Source organism: Eriocheir sinensis, chromosome 6 (assembly GCF_024679095.1).
Source record: "Eriocheir sinensis breed Jianghai 21 chromosome 6, ASM2467909v1, whole genome shotgun sequence".
Lineage (NCBI taxonomy): Eukaryota > Metazoa > Arthropoda > Malacostraca > Decapoda > Varunidae > Eriocheir > Eriocheir sinensis.
In genome coordinates this window covers 2,652,200-2,671,589 of record NC_066514.1, presented here as the reverse complement: position 1 = coordinate 2,671,589, position 19,390 = coordinate 2,652,200, and the positions used below count along the sequence as shown (strand labels likewise).

General features: G+C 47.9%; 1 protein-coding gene across 1 annotated transcript in view; it reads left to right on the top strand.

Moving 5' to 3' along the window:
• LOC126988485 (gamma-aminobutyric acid receptor alpha-like) overlaps positions 1–19,390 on the top strand; it is a 71,137-nt gene that overhangs the window by 36,593 nt on the left and 15,154 nt on the right. The window contains exons 5-10 of the mRNA XM_050846629.1: positions 106–206; positions 1,746–1,813; positions 5,554–5,777; positions 9,450–9,460; positions 15,907–15,939; positions 17,145–17,183. Coding sequence (XP_050702586.1) covers positions 106–206; positions 1,746–1,813; positions 5,554–5,777; positions 9,450–9,460; positions 15,907–15,939; positions 17,145–17,183 — 476 coding nt within the window. The remainder of the gene's footprint in view (positions 1–105; positions 207–1,745; positions 1,814–5,553; positions 5,778–9,449; positions 9,461–15,906; positions 15,940–17,144; positions 17,184–19,390) is intronic.

The following is a 19,390-nucleotide window of genomic DNA, read 5'->3' as shown; positions in this document are numbered from 1 at the left end:
CTTATAACTATCTTTTTGGTATTACGTCATTTTGCCACGATTTTGATTAAGCCCATTATAATATAGTAAGTTCCCTAGGCCTTACCCCCCCTTCCAACCCCCCAGGACCGGCAGCCTCCGCCAGATCACGCCCGGCGCCCATATCTCGCGGGTGTTGGACAATCTTCTGCTGGGATACGATCAGAAGCTGCGGCCGTCCTTCGGGGGTGAGTGTGTGCGTCTGTGTGTGTGTGTGTGTGTGTTAAAACTAAATCTATTTATTGTGTTACCAAATACAACTAAAACTGTTATGTCGTGTGTTACTTTCAATTCAACAAGGAAAAAATTTTGCAACTTGACTATGACCAGAAGCTGTGTGTGTGTGTGTGTGTGTGTGTGTGTGTGTGTGTGTGTGTGTGTGTGTGTGTGTGTGTTAGAAATAGATACTTATATAATCATAATGTTACGAAGTTATAATGATAATAATAATAATAATAATAATAATAATAATAATAATAATAATAATAATAATAATAATAATAATAATAATAATAATAATAATAATAATAATAATAATAATAATAATAATAATAATAATAATAATAATAATAATAATAATAATAATAATAATAATAATAATAATAATAATAATCAAATTCAGGTCTATGGAGACAACTTAAAATCCTCTGTTGATCATCCCACGCCTTGTCATCAGCCTCGTCAGCCACAAATCACTAACATCGTCTCCCCTACTACCATAACAAAGCTTTCCCCGCTGTTCCTCAAGCTTCCTTAGCCAAAGCAGCTTAGACACACCTCCTTAAATAACCATAGGAACACATTATATCCGATGGTGAACGCTTCGCCCTGACGGAGGTGGTCGTCAGGGCGGGCCGAGCCATGTATTCGTTGTAATTATATCAGTGTATTATTATTATTGTTATATATCACCATGGATTAGGAATGCAACCACCAAAACCCTGTATGAGGTCCCCGCAACCAAGCCTTACACCGTTACAAGGATCACCCGAGAAGGGCTTCCCCGCCGAGAGAGAGAGAAAAAAGATCAGAGAATCGGAGGGTATTAGCTGCGCGTATCCACAGAGACCCTCCATCCCTCTATATATCCCTCCTTCCTTCCTTCCTATCATTTTTTTTCTCATTCTCCTGTCTTTCATTCCCGCCCATCCTTCCAATATCTCTTCTTATCTCCTCCTTTTCCCTCCTTCTCTCAGTACGGTAACGCGTAGCTATCGTGTTCCCAGTAGTGAGTGTTCCCTTGTTCCGCTAAGTGCAGGGGAAGATTGAGGGAGTTGAGTGCTGGTATTGATAGGTTGCATATCCCTTCGCTTGCTATTATGTTGATTCAGACAATACACTAAGGACGGCCATGGTATCAATGAACCTCTTACACTAACCAATCTTTTCCTCATTCTCCTCTCCTCCTTCCTCTCTGTACATCTTTCTCTCCCTTGCCGTCCCTTCCAACCCCCTTTCTATTCCTTTCTCCTGCGGTTCCTTCCTTCCCAGCGTTGGCAAATTATCGTACTCTGAACACTGTATTTATTGTTTTCAGGCGCCAATACTGTCGTAAAAACACAAACAACGATGGAAAATTAAAGTTATCGTTGAAACTGCTAAATACTGATGGGTTTCGTATTTTTCCCTATAGTTATCGACCAGAAACTACGAAATTGCAATACGCTGAGTACGATAATCTCCCTCCCCTCTCTCCCCCGCCCTCTCATCCCATTCTTCTGTTCCAGGGGAGCCTACCACGGTGGAGATAGACATCGAGGTTCGGAGCATGAGCCAGATCTCCGAGATGGACATGGTGAGTAAGGAGTAAGGGTGAATAAGGATGAGTAAGGGTGAGTATGGGGGCGCTTACAATGTTGGGTATCACGAACCCAAACGTTGGCAAGGACCGTTTACTCAAGGCCGGATAAGTTAACTCCCTGACTGCGGATATCCTACCAGAAGACCTCACCAAGCTACAGGAATGGAACAAAAAGTGTCTGCTACTTTGGGAGGGGATATCCAGCACACCAATACCACATGGGAAACACTCCACTATCCACCACAGAGCCAGAGAAAGACCTGGGAGTGTATGTTACCAGGCTACCAGTGGAGGGATATCCAGCACACCAATACCACATGGGAAACACTCCACTATCCACCACAGAGGCAGAGAAAGACCTGGGAGTGTATGTTACCAGGCTACCAGTGAAGGGATATCCAGCATACCAATACCACATGGGAAACACTCCACTATCCACCACAGAGGCAGAGAAAGACCTGGGAGTGTATGTTACCAGGCTACCAGTGAAGGGATATCCAGCACACCAATACCACATGGGAAACACTCCACTATCCACCACAGAGGCAGAGAAAGACCTAGGAGTGTATGTTACCAGGGTACCAGTGAGGGGATATCCAGCACACCAATACCACTTGGGAAACACTCCACTATCCACCACAGAGGCAGAGAAAGACCTGGGAGTGTATGTTACCAGGCTACCAGTGAAGGGATATCCAGCACACCAATACCACATGGGAAACACTCCACTATCCACCACAGAGGCAGAGAAAGACCTGGGAGTGTATGTTACCAGGCTGCCAGTGAAGGCCAAATCTGTGCCAATCGTAGCGGAAGGGTTAACGCCGTTTATGTTAGAGCGTTAGACCATTGATTTTACAGGTCAATTAACGGCTGTTTCCATTAAAACTGTTAAATCCTCAGCCTCAAAATTGCACCATAGCGCCACCGTTTTCACGTGCAGCTAACCTTTAAAAACACATCGTTAACATTAAATTTTTGAAACACTTCGTTAATTAAATAAAAACTTAATTCAACTCAAAAAACTTAAACATACCAAAAAATCCTATGAAATACTATAAGAAGGCCGTTAAGAAGAATTAACGCTATCGTAAAAAAATCTTAACGTTAACTTTTCGAAAATTCTGCGTTAACTTCGTTTTTGCAAAGAAATTAACATCGTTCACAGAATTAACAGTTTCAATTCTGTACCGTGTGTGTGTGTGTGTGTGTGTGTGAGAGAGAGAGAGAGAGAGAGAGAGAGAGAGAGAGAGAGAGAGAGAGAGAGAGAGAGAGAGAGAGAGAGAGAGAGAGAGAGAGAGAGAGAGAGAGAGAGAGAGAGAGACCAGGTAAATTGCTCATTAATCCCCTACCTGGAGCTTGCAGGTGGTGTGTAATTACCTGGAAGGGGAGGGGGGGAAGGGGGGAGGAAGGGGAGAAGGGGAGGGGGGGAGGAAGGAGAGAAGGGGAAGGAGGGAGGGAAGGAGTAGACGAGGAGGGAACCATACACCTCTTCTCTCTTTCCTTCTCCCCCACCTGCACCTTCACCACTAACCCACTAACTCTTATCATTATCTATACCGTTAATAATATAAAAAACCCTTGATTAATAAAAGACAGGGAGAGGATGGGGAGAAAGGTGGATTATGGAGCGGGTGAGGGAAGGAGGAGGAGGAGGAGAGGAGGTTGGTCTAGTGAGAGACGGAAAAATTATTGAAAAAGAAAACCTCTCTCACCAAGAAGCTGCCGTGAGCTGGGGTCAAGCGAACACTGTACCCACCGAGCCACCCGCTGCTTTTCGATTAATCTTCACGGAAATGTGGCTCAGTTTAAGATTTCCATAGCGATGAAATTCTGTAGTCACTCTCCCTCTCAATATATACATCTTGAATGGACCGTATTGTCTATACAGGCAGCGCCACGCCTGGCCAGCCGGTGAACTGTCGAAGCAGTATTTTCTATAGAACTCAAGTTATGTATTAGAGTGCGTCTGAGGCTGCCTTCAGGATACAAGGCCTTGAAGCCGCCACCGCTCCAAGCCAACGACTGCACACACGTTACTCCTACCCAGTTTCCTGACTCCACTATTTGACATGGAGAAAAACTGAAATCGGGCAGGAGTGAAGTGTGTGCTATCATCGGCTTGGGGCGACGGCGGCATCATGGCCACCCGCTTCCCTGAGATGGCTTCAGACGCACTCTAGTCTATAACTTGAACCTCCTCTCTTCCTCCTCCTCCTTCTTATCGCTATCATTTAAGGTTATTGCTGTTTATCTTATCTAATCTCCCTCCCTCGACCTCCTCCTCCTCCTCTTCTTCCTCCTCCTCCTCCTTCTTATAATGATGATGATGATGTCTATTAATCTCAATATCGCTATCATTTAAGGTTATTGCTGTTTATCTTATCTAATCTCCCTCCCTCGTCCTCCTCCTCCTCCTCCTCTTCCTCCTCCTCCTCTCCTCTTCTTCTTATAATGACGATGATGATATTTATTAATCTCAATATCGCTATCATTTAAGGTTATTGCTGTTTATCTTATTTAATCTCCCTCCCTCGTCCTCCTCCTCCTCCTCCTCCTCCTCCTCCTCCTCTTCTTCCTCCTCCTCCTTCTTATAATGACGATGATGATGTCTATTAATCTCAATATCGCTATCATTTAAGGTTATTGCTGTTTATCTTATTTAATCTCCCTCCCTCGTCCTCCTCCTCCTCCTCCTCTTCCTCCTCCTCCTCCTCTTCTTCCTCCTCCTCCTTCTTATAATGACGATGATGATATTTATTAATCTCAATATCGCTATCATTTAAGGTTATTGCTGTTTATCTTATTTAATCTCCCTCCCTCATCCTCATCCTCCTCCTCCTCCTCCTCTTCTTCTTCCTCCTCCTCCTTCTTATAATGACGATGATGATGTCTATTAATCTCAATATCGCTATCATTTAAGGTTATTGCTGTTTATCTTATCTAATCTCCCTCCCTCGTCCTCCTCCTCCTCCTCTTCCTCCTCCTCCTCTCCTCTTCTTCCTCCTTCTTATAATGACGACGATGATATATATTAATCTCAATATCGCTATCATTTAAGGTTATTGCTGTTTATCTTATCTAATCTCCCTCCCTCGACCTCCTCCTCCTCCTCTTCTTCCTCCTCCTCCTCGTCTTCTTCCTCCTCCTCCTTCTTATAATGACGATGATGATGTCTATTAATCTGAATATCGCTATCATTTAAGGTTATTGCTGTTTATCTTATCTAATCTCCCTCCCTCGTCCTCCTCCTCCTCCTCTTCCTCCTCCTCCTCTCCTCTTCTTCCTCCTTCTTATAATGACGACGATGATATTTATTAATCTCAATATCGCTATCATTTAAGGTTATTGCTGTTTATCTTATCTAATCTCCCTCCCTCGTCCTCCTCCTCCTCCTCTTCCTCCTCCTCCTCCTCCTCCTCTTCTTATAATGACGATGACGATGATGATGTCTATTAATCTCAATATCGCTATCATTTAAGGTTATTGCTGTTTATCTTATCTAATCTCCCTCCCTCGTCCTCCTCCTCCTCCTCCTCCTCCTCCTCTTCTTATAATGACGATGATGATGATGATGTCTATTAATTTCAATATCGCTATCATTTATGGTCATTGCTGTTTATCTTACTTAATCTCCCTCCCTCGTCCTCCTCCTCCTCCTCCTCTTCGCTATCATTTAAGGTCATTGCTGTTTACCTTATTTAATCCCCCCCCTCCCCCTTCCCCCCCCCCAGACATACTCCATGGATTGCTACTTCCGTCAGTCATGGGTGGATGAGCGCCTCGCCTTCTCGGGGGTGGACGCCGCCGCCATCTCCCTCTCCGTGTCGGCGCTGGACAAGCTCTGGAAGCCCGACACTTTCTTCCACAACGGCAAACGAAGCTATGTCCACCTCATCACCACACCCAACAAGTTCATCCGCCTAGCCAAGACCGGCCGCATCCTCTACTCGTCCAGGTGAGCCCCCGCGCGCTGCTCAGGTGACGTGGGGGGTGGGGAGGTGGACGGACGGAAACCAAGGATATGGAGGCGGGGTTCCGGAAAGCCTTGACGCGCGGCTCAGGTGACGGGGGAGGGGTGGAAGGGACGGAAACCAAGGATATGGAGGCGGGGGTTCCGGGAAAGCCTTGACGCGCTGCTCAGGTGACGGGGGAGGGGTGGAAGGGACGGAAACCAAGGATATGGAGGCGGGGGTTCCGGGAAAGCCTTGACGCGCTGCTCAGGTGACGGGGGTGGGGGGTGGGGGGGGAGGGGTGGAAGGGACGGAAACCAAGGATATGGAGGCGGGGGTTCCGGAAAAGCCTTGATCTTGGGACCTCGTGATCTATTTCACACTAATTTTATATAAACCGCAGAGTGTTGCATAGACGGCACAGGAGATACAAGACGAAGGGAGACTAAAACATTGCACACGAATACATGAGTCTGTCCTGCGGCGCCACATTTTCTTGGGTCATTTTCTTGGGCTTTCACCGGTGACTGCTATAATCTCAGGACTTCGAAGGACTTGGAAGTAGAATTGCATCTCCATGTTGGGACCGCTTGATCTACTTACACAATAATTTTAGATAATCTGCGGTGTCCTAACTTGGAGGAAGAGGGTGATGTGTTTGGGAGGGAGGGAGAGGTGTGGCTTGTGTGCCTTGTGAGGTCTGGAAGGGGTGACGAGGGGGATAAGGAGGAGGAGGAGGGAGGTATGCATGGAAGGGAGGAAGAGGTGTTGGTTGTGTGGTTATGATGGATGAACATTGGAAAGGAAGGGAGATAAAGAATAGATGGATTAAGGAAAGGAAAGGAAGGGAAAGGAAGGGAGATAAAGAATGGATGGATTAACGAAAGGAAAGGAAGGGAAAGGAAGGGAAATAAAGAATGTATGGATTAAGGAAAGGAAAGGAAGGGAAAGAAAGGAGAAAATAAAGGAAGGAAATTAAAGAACAGGTGGATGGATTAGGAGACAGGTGGACTTAGAAACGTAGAAATAAAGAAGGAAAATTGAGAAAAATAGATTAAAAAAAAGGAGTTAGGAGGAATGCAGGAGAAAAATAAAGAGTTGCTGTATTAAGGAACAGGTGCAGACGGAGATAAAGAAAGAGATAAAGAGGAGATAAGGAGGATAAGATAATGAGGATTAGGAAATATAACTAAGATTAAGAGATTGGATAAAGATAAAGAGATAGGAGAGAGAGATGAGAGAGAGAGAGAGAGAGAGAGAGAGAGAGAGAGAGAGAGAGAGAGAGAGAGAGAGAGAGAGAGAGAGAGAGAGAGAGAGAGAGAGAGAGAGAGAGAGAGACAGACAGACAGACAGAAAGAAAGAAAGAGAAATAGAGAGAAAAAGAAAGAAAATGCGAGAGAGAGAGAGAGAGAGAGAGAGAGAGAGAGAGAGAGAGAGAGAGAGAGAGAGAGAGAGAGAGAGAGAGAGAGAGAGAGAGAGAGAGAGAGAGAGAGAGAGAGAGAGAGAGAGAGAGAGAGAGAGAGACAGACAGACAGACAGACAGACAGACAGACAGACAGAAAGAAAGAGAGAGAAAAAGAGAAATAGAGAGAAAAAGAAAGAAAATGCGAGAGAGAGAGAGAGAGAGAGAGAGAGAGAGAGAGAGAGAGAGAGAGAGAGAGAGAGAGAGAGAGAGAGAGAGAGAGAGAGAGAGAGAGAGAAGGGATACTTTTATAGACCAATATTTATCTCTCCACAGTATATTATGAAAAAGGAAAACTTTAATTGTGTAAGGTTAGACGCCGCGCCGCAAAGAAGAGGAAAAAAAAAAGAGGAGGAGAAGAAAAGGAGGGAGGGAGGGAAATTAGTGTGGTGAAGGAAAGAGAAACTGAGTGAAGGAAGGGAAACCACGGAGGAAGGAAGGAAGGAAGGAAGGAAGGAAGGAAGGGAAAACATAAAGGAAGGAAGGAAGGAAGGAAGGAAGGAAGGAAGAAGGGAAGGAAGGAAGGAAGGAAGGAAGGGAAAACATAAAGGAAGGAAGGAAGGAAGGAAGGAAGGAAGGAAGGAAGGAAGGAAGGAAGGAAGAAGGGAAGGAAGGAAGGAAGGGAAAATATAAAGGAAGGAAGGAAGGAAGGAAGGAAGGAAAAACATAAAGGAAGGAAGGAAGAAAGGAAGGAAGGAAGGAAGGAAGGAAGAAGGGAAGGAAGGAAGGAAGGAAGGAAGGAAGAAAGAAAGGAAGGAAGGAAGGAAGGAAAGACATAAAGGAAGGAAGGAAGGAAGGAGGAAGAGAAGAGAAAATGAAGGAAGAAAGGAAAACATGGAAGAAGAAAGAAAGGAAGGAAGGAAGGAAGGAAGGAAGGAGAATGAGTGAAGGAAAATTCTAACATTGAAGGAGAGGGGCAACGAGGAAAGAGCAGGTCTTGAAAACATGTTACAAACGTGAAATCTGAACCTCATCTCTGTACAAAGATCGCTGGTTTGCATGTGTTTACCAGGGAAGACAGGAAGGAGGAGGAGGAGGAAGAGGAGGAGGAAGAAGAGGAGGAGAACGGTGGAGAAGAAGGAGGAACACAAAGGGAACACAAAGGAAGAACAAACAACAGCAGACTTGATGGTCTTTACGAGGCTGTTTGTGACAAGCTACACTAATTATCTAATCAGAGGTAGATAGCAAGCTTGAGGGGCTGTAGGAAAAGGGGCTGATAAAGGGGCTGTCTAAGGGAGATATGGAGGTGCTGGGAAGGTCTGGAGGGGCTGAAAGGGGTCTAAAGGGCTGGGACGCATTTTGGGGAGGTGGGATGTGCTGTAGCAAGCTTGAGGGGCTGTAGGGAGAAGGGAGAACTGAAGGAGCTGATAAATGGGCTGTATAGGGGAGGTCTGGAGGGGCTGAGAGGGGTCTAATGGGCTGAGACGCATTTTGGGGAGGTGGGATGTGCTGTTGCAAGCTTTAGGGGCTGTAGAGAGAAGGGAGAACTGAAGGAGCTGATAAATGGGCTGTATAAGGGAGGTCTGGAGGGGCTGAGAGGGGTCTAATGGGCTGGGATGCATTTTGGGGAGGTGGGATGTGCTGTAGCAAGCTTGAGAGGCTGTAGAGAGAAGGGAGAACTGAAGGAGCTGATAAATGGGCTGTATAGGGGAGGTCTGGAGGGGCTGAGAGGGGTCTAAAGGGCTGGGACGCATTTTGGGGAGGTGGGATGTGTTGTTGCAAGCTTAAGGGGCTGTAGAGAGAAGGGAGAACTGAAGGAGCTGATAAAAGGGGCTGTATAAGGGAGGTCTGGAGGGGCTGAGAGGGGTCTAATGGGCTGAGACGCATTTTGGGGAGGTGGGATGTGCTGTAGCAAGCTTAAGGGGCTGTAGAGAGAAGGGAGAACTGAAGGAGCTGATAAATGGGCTGTATAGGGGAGGTCTGGAGGGGCTGAGAGGGGTCTAATGGGCTGGGACGCATTTTGGGGAGGTGGGATGTGCTGTAGCAAGCTTGAGGGGCTGTAGGGAGAGGGGCTGATAAATGGGCTGTGTAAGGGAGATATGGAGATTTAAGGGAGGTCTGGAGGGGCTGAGAGGGGTCTAATGGGCTGAGACGCATTTTGGGGAGGTGGGATGTGCTGTAGCAAGTTTAGAGATGAGACATATGGAGATGGAGAGCCGCGGGGGATGAGGATGGGGTGGCAAGCTTGAGAGGCTGCAGGGAAGGCATGCAGATTAGGGCTGAGTGTGAGGGAAGGCGTGAAGGGTCATGGGGGTCGTGGCGAGCTGGGTCAAGTCCGGAGCAGCACGACCTCGGTAATTGACATAGCGGATAACCATATTGTAGATTCTCGAGGTAATTTAAGATCAAACACGTGGCCTCGGGCGGGGCAAGGATAGGCAGAAGGGGGTAGGAAGGGAGGGGATGGGATGGGATGGGATGGGAAGTTAGCGAAGGGAAGGGAAGGGGGAGGGAGAGAGAAGAAGGGTTGAGGATAGGAAGAGATAGAGAAGGAGGGGATGGAGAGGGATGGGAAGAAGGAAGGAAGGGAGAGGGAAGAGGAGAGAGAGGAAGGTTGAGGAAAAGGAAGAGATAGAGAAGGAGGGGATGGAGAGGGGATGGGAGGTTAGCGAAGGGAAGGGAGAGGGAGGGAGGGAGAGAGAGGAAGGGTTGAGGAAAGGAAGGGATAGAGAAGGAGGGGATGGATGGATGGGAAGAAGGAAGGAAGGAGGGGAGGAGGGAGAGAGAGGAAGGGTTGAGGAAAGGAAGGGATAGAGAAGGAGGGGATGGGATGGGAAGAAGGAAGGGCAGAGGAGGGGAGGAGGAGAGAGGAAGGGTTGAGGAAAGGAAGGATAGAGAAGGAGGGGATGGATGGATGGAAGAAGGAAGGAAGGGAGAGGGAGGGAGGGAGAGGAAGGGTTGAGGAAAGGAAGGGATAGAGAAGGGAGGGGATGGGATGGGAGGAAGGAAGGGAAGGAGAGAGAGAGAGAGAGAGAGAGAGAGAGAGAGAGAGAGAGAGAGAGAGAGAGAGAGAGAGAGAGAGAGAGAGAGAGAGAGAGAGAGAGAGAGAGAGAGAGAGAGAGAGAGAGAGAGAGAGAGAGAGAGAGAGAGAGAGAGAGAGAGAGAGAGAGAGAGAGAGAGAGAGAGAGGGTTGAGGAAAGGAAGAGATAGAGAAGGGAGGGGATGGAGAGGGGATGGGAAGAAGGAAGGAAGGGAGAGGGAGGAGGGAGAGAGGAAGGGAGGAGAAGGGAGGGGATGGATGGATGGGAAGAAGGAAGGAAGGAGAGGGAGGAGGGGAGAGAGGAAGGTTGAGGAAAGGAAGGGATAGAGAAGGGAGGGGATGGGATGGGATGGAAGAAGGAAGGAGGAGGAGGAGGGAGAGAGAGGAAGGTTGAGGAAAGGAAGGGATAGAGAAGGAGGGGATGGATGGATGGGAAGAAGGAAGGGAAGGGAGAGGGAGGGAGGGAGAGAGAGGAAGGGTTGAGGTAAGGATGGGATAGAGAAGGAGGGGATGGAGAGGGGATGGGAAGAAGGAAGGGGAGGGAGAGGTGGAGGGAGAGAGAGGAAGGGATAGAGAAGGGAGGATGGAGAGGGGATGGGAGGTTAGCGAAGGGAAGGGAGAGGGAGGGAGAGAGAGGAAGGGTTGAGGAAAGGAAGGGACAGAGAAGGAGGATGGGATGGATGGGAAGAAGGAAGGGAAGGGAAGGGGGAGGGAGAGAGAAGAAGGGTTGAGGATAGGAAGGGATAGAGAAGGAGGGGATGGAGAGGGGATGGAAGAAGGAAGGAAGGGAGAGAGAGAGAGAGAGAGAGAGAGAGAGAGAGAGAGAGAGAGAGAGGGTTGAGGAAAGGAAGAGATAGAGAAGGAGGGGATGGAGAGGGGATGGGAAGTTAGCGAAGGGAAGGGAGAGGGAGGTAGGGAGAGGAAGGCATGAGGAACGGAAGGGATAGAGAAGGAGGAGATGGATGGGAAGAAGGAGGGAAGGGAGAGGAAGGAGGGAGAGAGGAAGGGTTGAGGGAGGAAGGATAGAGAAGGAGGATGGAGAGGGGATGGAAGAAGGAAGGAGAGGAGGAGGGAGAGAGAGGAAGGGTTGAGGAAAGGAAGGGATAGAGAAGGGAGGGGATGGAGAGGGGATGGGAAGTTAGCGAAGGGAAGGGAGAGGGAGGGAGGGAGAGAGAGGAAGGGTTGAGGAAAGGAAGGGATAGAGAAGGAGGGGATGGAGAGGGGATGGGAAGTTAGCGAAGGGAAGGGAGAGGGAGGGAGGGAGAGAGAGGAAGGGATGGGATGGGATGGAAGAAGAAGGAAGGAAGGGAGAGGAGGAGGGAGAGGAAGGGTTGAGGAAAGGAAGGGATAGAGAAGGAGGGATGGGATGGGGAAGAAGGAAGGAAGGAGGGGAGGGAGGAGAGAGAGGAAGGGTTGAGGAAAGGAAGGATAGAGAAGGGAGGGATAGAGAGGGGATGGGAGGAAGGAAGGAAGGGAGAGGAGGGAGAGGAGAGAGGAAGGGTTGAGGAAAGGAAGGGATAGAGAAGGAGGGATGGAGAGGGATGGAGGTTATGAAGGAAGGGAGGAGGGAGGGAGAGAGGAAGGTTGTTGGGAAAGGAAGGATAGAGAAGGAGGGGATGGAGAGGGATGGGAAGAAGGAAGGGAGGGAGGGGGAGAGAGGAAGGATAGAGAAGGAGGGGAGATGGGAAGGAAGGGAGAGGGAGGAGGAGAGAGAGGAAGGCTGGAGGAAAGGAAGGATAGAGAAGGAGGGGATGGGATGGATGGGAAGAAGGAAGGCAGGGAGGGGGAGGGAGGGAGAGAGAGAGAGGGTTGAGGAAAGGAAGGGATAGAGAAGGGATGGGATGGGATGGGAAGAAGGAAGGGCAGGAGGGGGGAGGGAGGAGAGAGAGGAAGGTTGAGGAAAGGAAGAGATAGAGAAGGAGGGGATGGAGATGGGAAGGGAAGGGAGAGGGAGGGAGGGAGAGAGAGGAAGGGTTGAGGAAAGGAAGGGATAGAGAAGGGAGGGGATGGGATGGGATGGGAAGAAGAAGGAAGGAGAGGAGGGAGGAGAGAGAAGAAGGGTTGAGGAAAGGAAGGATAGAGAAGGAGGGATGGATGGGATGGGAAGAAGGAAGGGAGGGAGAGGGAGGAGGAGAGAGAGAGGGTTGAGGAAAGGAAGGGATAGAGAAGGGATGGGATGGGATGGGAAGTTAGCGAAGGGCAGGGAGAGGGAGGGAGGGAGAGAGAGAGAGGGTTGAGGAAAGGAAGGATAGAGAAGGAGGGGATGGATGGATGGAAGAAGGAAGGGAAGGGAGAGAGAGAGAGAGAGAGAGAGAGAGAGAGAGAGAGAGAGAGAGAGAGAGAGAGAGAGAGAGAGAGGGTTGAGGAAAGGAAGGGATAGAGAAGGGAGGGGAGGGGATGGGGATGGGACTTTAGAGAAGGACAGGTAGAGGGAGGGAGCGAGAGAGAGAGGGTTGAGGAAAGGAAGGGATAGAGAAGGGAGGGGATGGGATGGGATGGGAAGTTAGCAAAGGGAAGGGAAGGAGAGAGAGAGAGAGAGAGAGAGAGAGAGAGAGAGAGAGAGAGAGAGAGAGAGAGAGAGAGAGAGAGAGAGAGAGAGAGAGAGAGAGAGAGAGAGAGAGAGAGAGAGAGAGAGAGAGAGAGAGAGAGAGAGAGAGAGAGTTGAAATAGAGAGAAAAGAAGATGGAATAGAAAAGGAAGAAGAAAAAGAACAAAGGAAGAAGAAGAAGAAGAAGAAGAAGAAGAGGAAGAAGAAGAGAAAAGAAAATGAAAGGAAAATGAAAAAAGAAAACAAAGAAAAAAAGAGAGATTAGGGAGGAAGAGAAAGATTGGTTTAGGAGTAAAATTAGAAAAAAAATTAATAAGAAGGGAAGTTGATAACAGATGGGAAAGGAAGGGAACAGGTGAAGGGGCAAGAAATAGGGGGGGGCAGGAGGGGAGGGGCAAGACCTGGGAGCCCTTCACCCCTCCATCCCATCACCCCCTCCACCCCCCTTCAACTCCCTCTCCTTTGAACCTTAGCGAGGGAAGGAGAGAGAGGAGAGGGAGGGGTGGAGGGAGGTGGAAGAGGTGGAGGTAATTGCATTGTGTGGAGCCTGTCAACACTCCCTCCACCAGGATAATGGCGCCTCGGTACACACACACACACACACACACACACACACACACACACACACACACACACACACACACACAAGCCTTGCTGTTTTTTAAAGCCCTTCATCCATTTATAGACTTCTATCAAGTCTCCTCGCAACCTTCGCCTTTCTAGAGAGTGTAGATTTAATAGGTTAGGTTAGGTTAGGTTAGGTTAGGTTAGGTTAGGTTAGGTTAGGTTAGGTTAGGTTAGGTTAGCTTCAGCCTGTCTCCATAAGGCAAGTTTCTCACCCCTGAATCATCTTTGTCATCCTCCTCTGTACAGATTCTAACACCCTGATATCCATTCTATAGTAGGGGGACCAGAACTGCACTGCATAATCGAGATGAGGTCCAACTAGTGCTAAGTAAAGTTTGAGGATGACGTCAGCGCTCCTATTGCTTACGCTCCTTGAGATGAAACCAAGTACTCTCATTGTTTGCCCGATTTTTAGCCTGAATGCATTGAGCCCTAGGACGGAGGTCAGCGCTCACTAGGACTCCTAAGTCTCTCTCACGCCCAGACCTGCTTAGAGGAGTGCCATTTAAGGAGTATTTGTGTGAGGGGTTATTCCTATAGGCCTACACTCAGAACGCTACACTTCCCGACATTGAATTCCATCTGCCACTTCCCCGCCCAATCATATAGTCTGTCAAGCTCATCCTGGAGAACGGTAGCGTCCCTGTCTGATTGGGTTACTCTACCGATCTTGGTATCTTCTGTGAGCTTGGTGACATCACTACTAATTCACTACTACTACTACTACTACTACTACTACTACTACTACTACTACTACTCTCTCTCATCCATTCCTTTTCTCTCACTCCCTCTCTCCTTCTTCCCTCTCCCCCCCTCCCTCCCTCCATCTCCTCCTCCACCCTCCATTTGAAGTAGAATATATACGACACCTCAGCGGAATAGGATCAGAGAGAGAGTGATGAGTGCCTTGATACAGAGGGCGTTAAGGAGGGAAGGAAGTGGAGGGGAGGGAAGGGGGCATTGTATACGGGTTGGGGGGAAGGGGGGGAGGGGGTATTGTATGGGATAAGCGGATGGGTCCAGGGGAGGGAGAGGGAGGGGAGGGAGTCTGTCTGTCTGGCCCGGGAATTATTTGACAGGACGCGGAGGAAAAAAAGGTTGCAGGGTGAGTGGCAGGTTCAGAAGATGATATAGAGGAGAGAGAGAGAGAGAGAGAGAGAGAGAGAGAGAGAGAGAGAGAGAGAGAGAGAGAGAGAGAGAGAGAGAGAGAGAGAGAGAGAGAGAGAGAGAGAGAGAGAGAGAGAGAGAGAGAGAGAGAGAGAGAGAGAGAGAGAGAGAGAGAGAGAGAGAGAGAGAGAGAGAGAGAGAGAGAGAGAGAGAGAGAGAGAGAGAGAGAGAGACACACACACACACACACACACACACACACACACACACAGACTCACAGACAGACAGACAAACTTAATGATGAGTAATCGAACACACACACACACACACACACACACACACACACACACACACACACACACACACACACCCTCGTCAACCAGTTTGTCGCGTTAGTATACCAAAAAAAAAAAAATAACATAAAACAGCTGACGAAAAACTTGCAACACAAAATATCTTAATAAACAACACAAACAACAAGAAAGAAAAACAAAAAACACCGCGCAACATAACACATAAGCAACACAACACAGGCAACACAACACAGGCAACACAAAACAGCTGATCACCGACGCAACAAAACAGCTGATCACCGACGCAACACAAGGGCAAACACTCTCCGGTGACGGCAAACACGACCCATTGTGTTGCCTGATGAGTTTTTGAAGGAGGAGGAGGAGGAGGAGGAGAGACGATGAATATGGAGAGAAAAGGTCAAAAGAGGGAGAGAAGAAGAAGAAGAAGAAGAAGAAGAAGAAGAAGAAGAAGAAGAAGAAGAAGGAAGAAGAAGAAAAAGAAGAAAAGAAGATGGAAGCCCCTCGTTATTCAGTTCACTCCCGACGCAGCGAAGTGACGGTCGATTCTATATTTGAAGGAGTTGATGGTATTCGCATTTACTACTTCTGAGGGAAGGTTGTTCCAGTGGCGGATGACTCGGTTTGAAAAGAAACTCCTTCCAGTGTCTGTGTTACATCGACTCGACTGAATGGGTAAACCGTTATTTCTAGTTCTTGAGTTGGTTTGCAGTTCAAAGAATTTGGAGTAATCGACGTTATTGAAGTTTTTCAGATACTTGAAGACTTGAATCATATCCCCTCGTAGGCGTCTTTTCTCCAATGTAAAGAGATTGAGTCGCTTGAGTCGTTCCTCGTACGGGTGAGCCTTTAAGGTTGGAATCATCTTTGTGGCGCGTCGTTGAATCCTTTCCAGTAAAGCAATGTCCTTTCTGTAATTAGGAGACCAGAACTGCACTGCATATTCGAGGTGCGGTCTTACCATGGAATTATACAAGGCTAGCATCACGTCTTGCGTTTTTTTGGTTGAGCTATTAAGGTTGGAATCATCTTTGTGGCGCGTCGTTGAATCCTTTCCAGTAAAGCAATGTCCTTTCTGTAATTAGGAGACCAGAACTGCACTGCATACTCGAGGTGCGGTCTTACCATGGAATTATACAAGGACAGCATCACGTCTGGTGTTTTTTTGGTTGAGCTCTTAAGGTTGGAATCATCTTTGTGGCGCGTCGTTGAATCCTTTCCAGTAAAGCAATGTCCTTTCTGTAATTAGGAGACCAGAACGGTACTGCATACTCGAGGTGCGGTCTTACCATGGAATTATACAAGGACAGCATCACGTCTGGCGTTTTTTGGGTTGAGCTATTAAGGTTGGTATCATCTTCGTGGCGCGTCGTGGTGAGGAAGGGAAGAGAAGGGAGGGTGGAGGGGGAGGTAAGGGGGTGGGGGGGGGAGAGGGACAAAGGGCTGGAACAAGATGGACCCTGATAAGATGAAATAGACGCTGAGTCGTGATCACCCGCGATAATGAGGGTATCTAATTGATATTTTTCTCCCGTCACCTTCCGCTGCGAGACCCAATGTTATAGAGAGGTTCATTTTTCTTTGTCCGCCCTTCATTTTCTTCTTGTTGTTGTTCTTGTTGTTGTTCTCGTTTATGTTCTTGTTTATGTTCTTGTTTTATTCTTGTTTTTCTTCTCGTTAGTCCTGTTGTTCATCTTCTAATCATTCTTGTTCTCGTTCTGTTTCCTGTTCTTCTTGTTCATTTTGTTCTTCCTCTTCTTTTCCCTGTTCTTCTGGCTGTTATCTTTCTTGTGTATAACTCTCACTAATAACTTCCTTTAATTATCACGTTCTCTATTTTCAAGATGCAAAGTGCGATAACTATTTTATTTTCGTTTTCCTTTACAAAGTTAACAAGTAAAATCATTTCCGCCTCTTCGTTTAGTAAAGTCTACCCTAATCTTTTATAGGAGGAGGAGGAGGAAGAGGAGGAAGAGGAGGAGGTTGTTTGTTTTCCTCCTCTTCCTTTTCTACTCCTCTTGGTGACTATGTTTTCCTCTTTATCTCTCCTCCTCTTCCTCCTCTTCGCCCTCTCGCTCATTTCTCCTTCTTCCAGCCTGTAATATGTTTCTCTGTCTCTCTGTGTCTCTCTGTCTCTCTGTCTCTGTGTCTCTCTGTCTCTCTGTCTCTGTGTCTCTGTGTCTCTATGTCTCTGTGTCTCTGTGTCTCTGTGTCTCTCTGTCTCTCTGTCTCTCTGTCTCTGTGTCTCTGTGTCTCTGTGTCTCTCTGTCTCTGTGTCTCTGTGTCTCTCTGTCTCTCTGTCTCTGTGTCTCTCTGTCTCTGTGTCTGTACCTGTCTCTGTGTCCCTGTGTCCTGTGTCTCTGTTTCTCTGTGTCCCCATGTCTCCCCATGTCTCTGTGTCTCTGTGCCCTGTGTCCCATGTCTCTGTGTCTCTGTGTCTCTGTGTCTCCTCTGTCTCCCTCTGTCTCTGTGTCTCTGTCCTCTGTCCCTGCGTGTCTCTCCTATGTCCCTGTGTCTCTGTGTCTCATGTCCCTGGTGTCTCTGTCTCTCTGTCTCTGTGTCTCTGTGTCTCTGTGTCTCATGTCTCTGTGTCTCAGGTCTCCAGTGTCTTCAGCTGTCTCTGTGTCTCTGTGTCTCTGTGTCTCTGTCTCTCTCTGTCTCTGTGTCTCTGTTCTCTGCCCCAGGTCTCTGTCTCTGTCTCTGTGTCTCTGTGTCCCTGTGTTCCCTGTCTCTGTCTCTGTCTCCACCCTGTGTCTCTCTGTCTCTGTCCTGTCTCTGTGTCCCTGGTGTCTCTGTCCACCCTCTGTCCTGGTGTCCTGTCTCTCTGTCTCTCTGTCTCTGTGTTCTGTGTGTCTCTGTCTCTAGGGAAACAAAAAACAACAAAAAAAAAAAATCATCTGTAAACAATAAAAAAAAAAAACTTGCCCATCTCTCAAGAACTTAATAATTTTCCTTTTAATAATAAATTATTCACGTTCCTGGAAACACTGAGGTGGGGAGAGAGAGAGAGAGAGAGAGAGAGAGAGAGAGAGAGAGAGAGAGAGAGAGAGAGAGAGAGAGAGAGAGAGAGAGAGAGAGAGAGAGAGAGAGAGAGAGAGAGAGAGAGAGAGAGACTGAGGATTGTTATGGACCCTGAAAATATGGGGAGAGAAACGGGGGGAGGAGGAGGAGGTGGTGGAGGAGGAGGATGGAGAGGAGGAGGAGGAGGAGGAGGAGGAGGAGGAGACACGGGCTCTCTACCTTACCTTACCTTCCTTTTCTGTGGGAATCATGTGGTGGAGGAGGGGCAGGAGGAGGAGAGGGAGGATGAATGTTGTGGAGAAGGAGGGGTGAGAGGGAGGAGGGGAAAGAGGAGGAGGAAGGCACAGGGATTGAGTGTTATAGAGGAGGGAAGAAGGAGAAGGAGGAGGAGGAGGCGAGGAGGAGGAAAGAGGTTGAGGGCTTGAGGTGACAAGAAGCAGAGATGGTCACACCATCGACTGCTGCTGGCTGAAGGGCTGCCCTCCCTTCATCCCATTAACACCCCTGCCATAGCCTCCTCCCTCCTCCCTCCCTTCCCTACCTCATTTCAGCCCTTTCGAACCCCTGTCAGCTGCTTCTGCCTTCTCTGCCTCTCTCTGCCTCCCCTTCCCTTTCTTCTGTGTCACTTGTTCATTCTCTCCCACCAAGACTCCGCCGCCAATTTTCAGTCATCACCCACATGCTGTCAAGATTTTCAGTCAAACCTTATTTCAGCGGTTTTTTTTTGTTGAATGAGCACCTGGTCTCAATATAGGCCGCCAAAGGCATATATCAAGGAGCTCACTAAACCCACAGCGACGGGCCAAATTTGTGGCTTTACCGTGTAGCGCGACGTAACAGGATTTGTGGTTTTACCAAAATTGTTGACGTGGGCCAAATTTTGTATTTTACCGTAGCAGCGACGGGCCAACGTATTACTGTGTGAAAGCGATTGGGTTAAATTTGTATTTTACCTGTAGCAAAGGATTTGTACCAGATTTGTGGCTTTTCACTGTGTACCAGTTGATTGGGCCAAATTTGTGGTTTTACCGTACCAGTGACGGACAAATTTGTGGCTTTACCTCAAAAAAATTGTATGACGGGCCAGATTTGTGGCTTTACCGTGTACCAAAGACGGGCCAAATTTGTGGTTTTACCGTAGCGCGATTACGAATTTGTGGCTTTTACCGCAGCAGCGACGGGACAAATTTTAGGCTTCTTACCGTGTAGCAGTGATTTGCCTGAATTTCGGTGGCTTTCGCATCGTGTAGCGACGGATAAATTTGTGGTTTTACCGTAGCAGCGATTGGCCAAATGGTTTTACCGTAGTAACGACGGGCCAAATTTCAGGGCTTTACCGTGTACCAGTTGACGCAAATAAATTTAGCCAAGGCGATATAAACCCAAAAAAATGATGATGTACAAACTGATCACAAATACGTTGATATATATTACAGAAATGGTTTGTGAGTTGATGATTTTTTCTCATTTTTCTGCTTGGAGGACTTCTTAAGAATCATGATCCCTTAGAAATAGAATTGCCTGCACCACCAATGAACTGGAGAGATCGTCCTAGA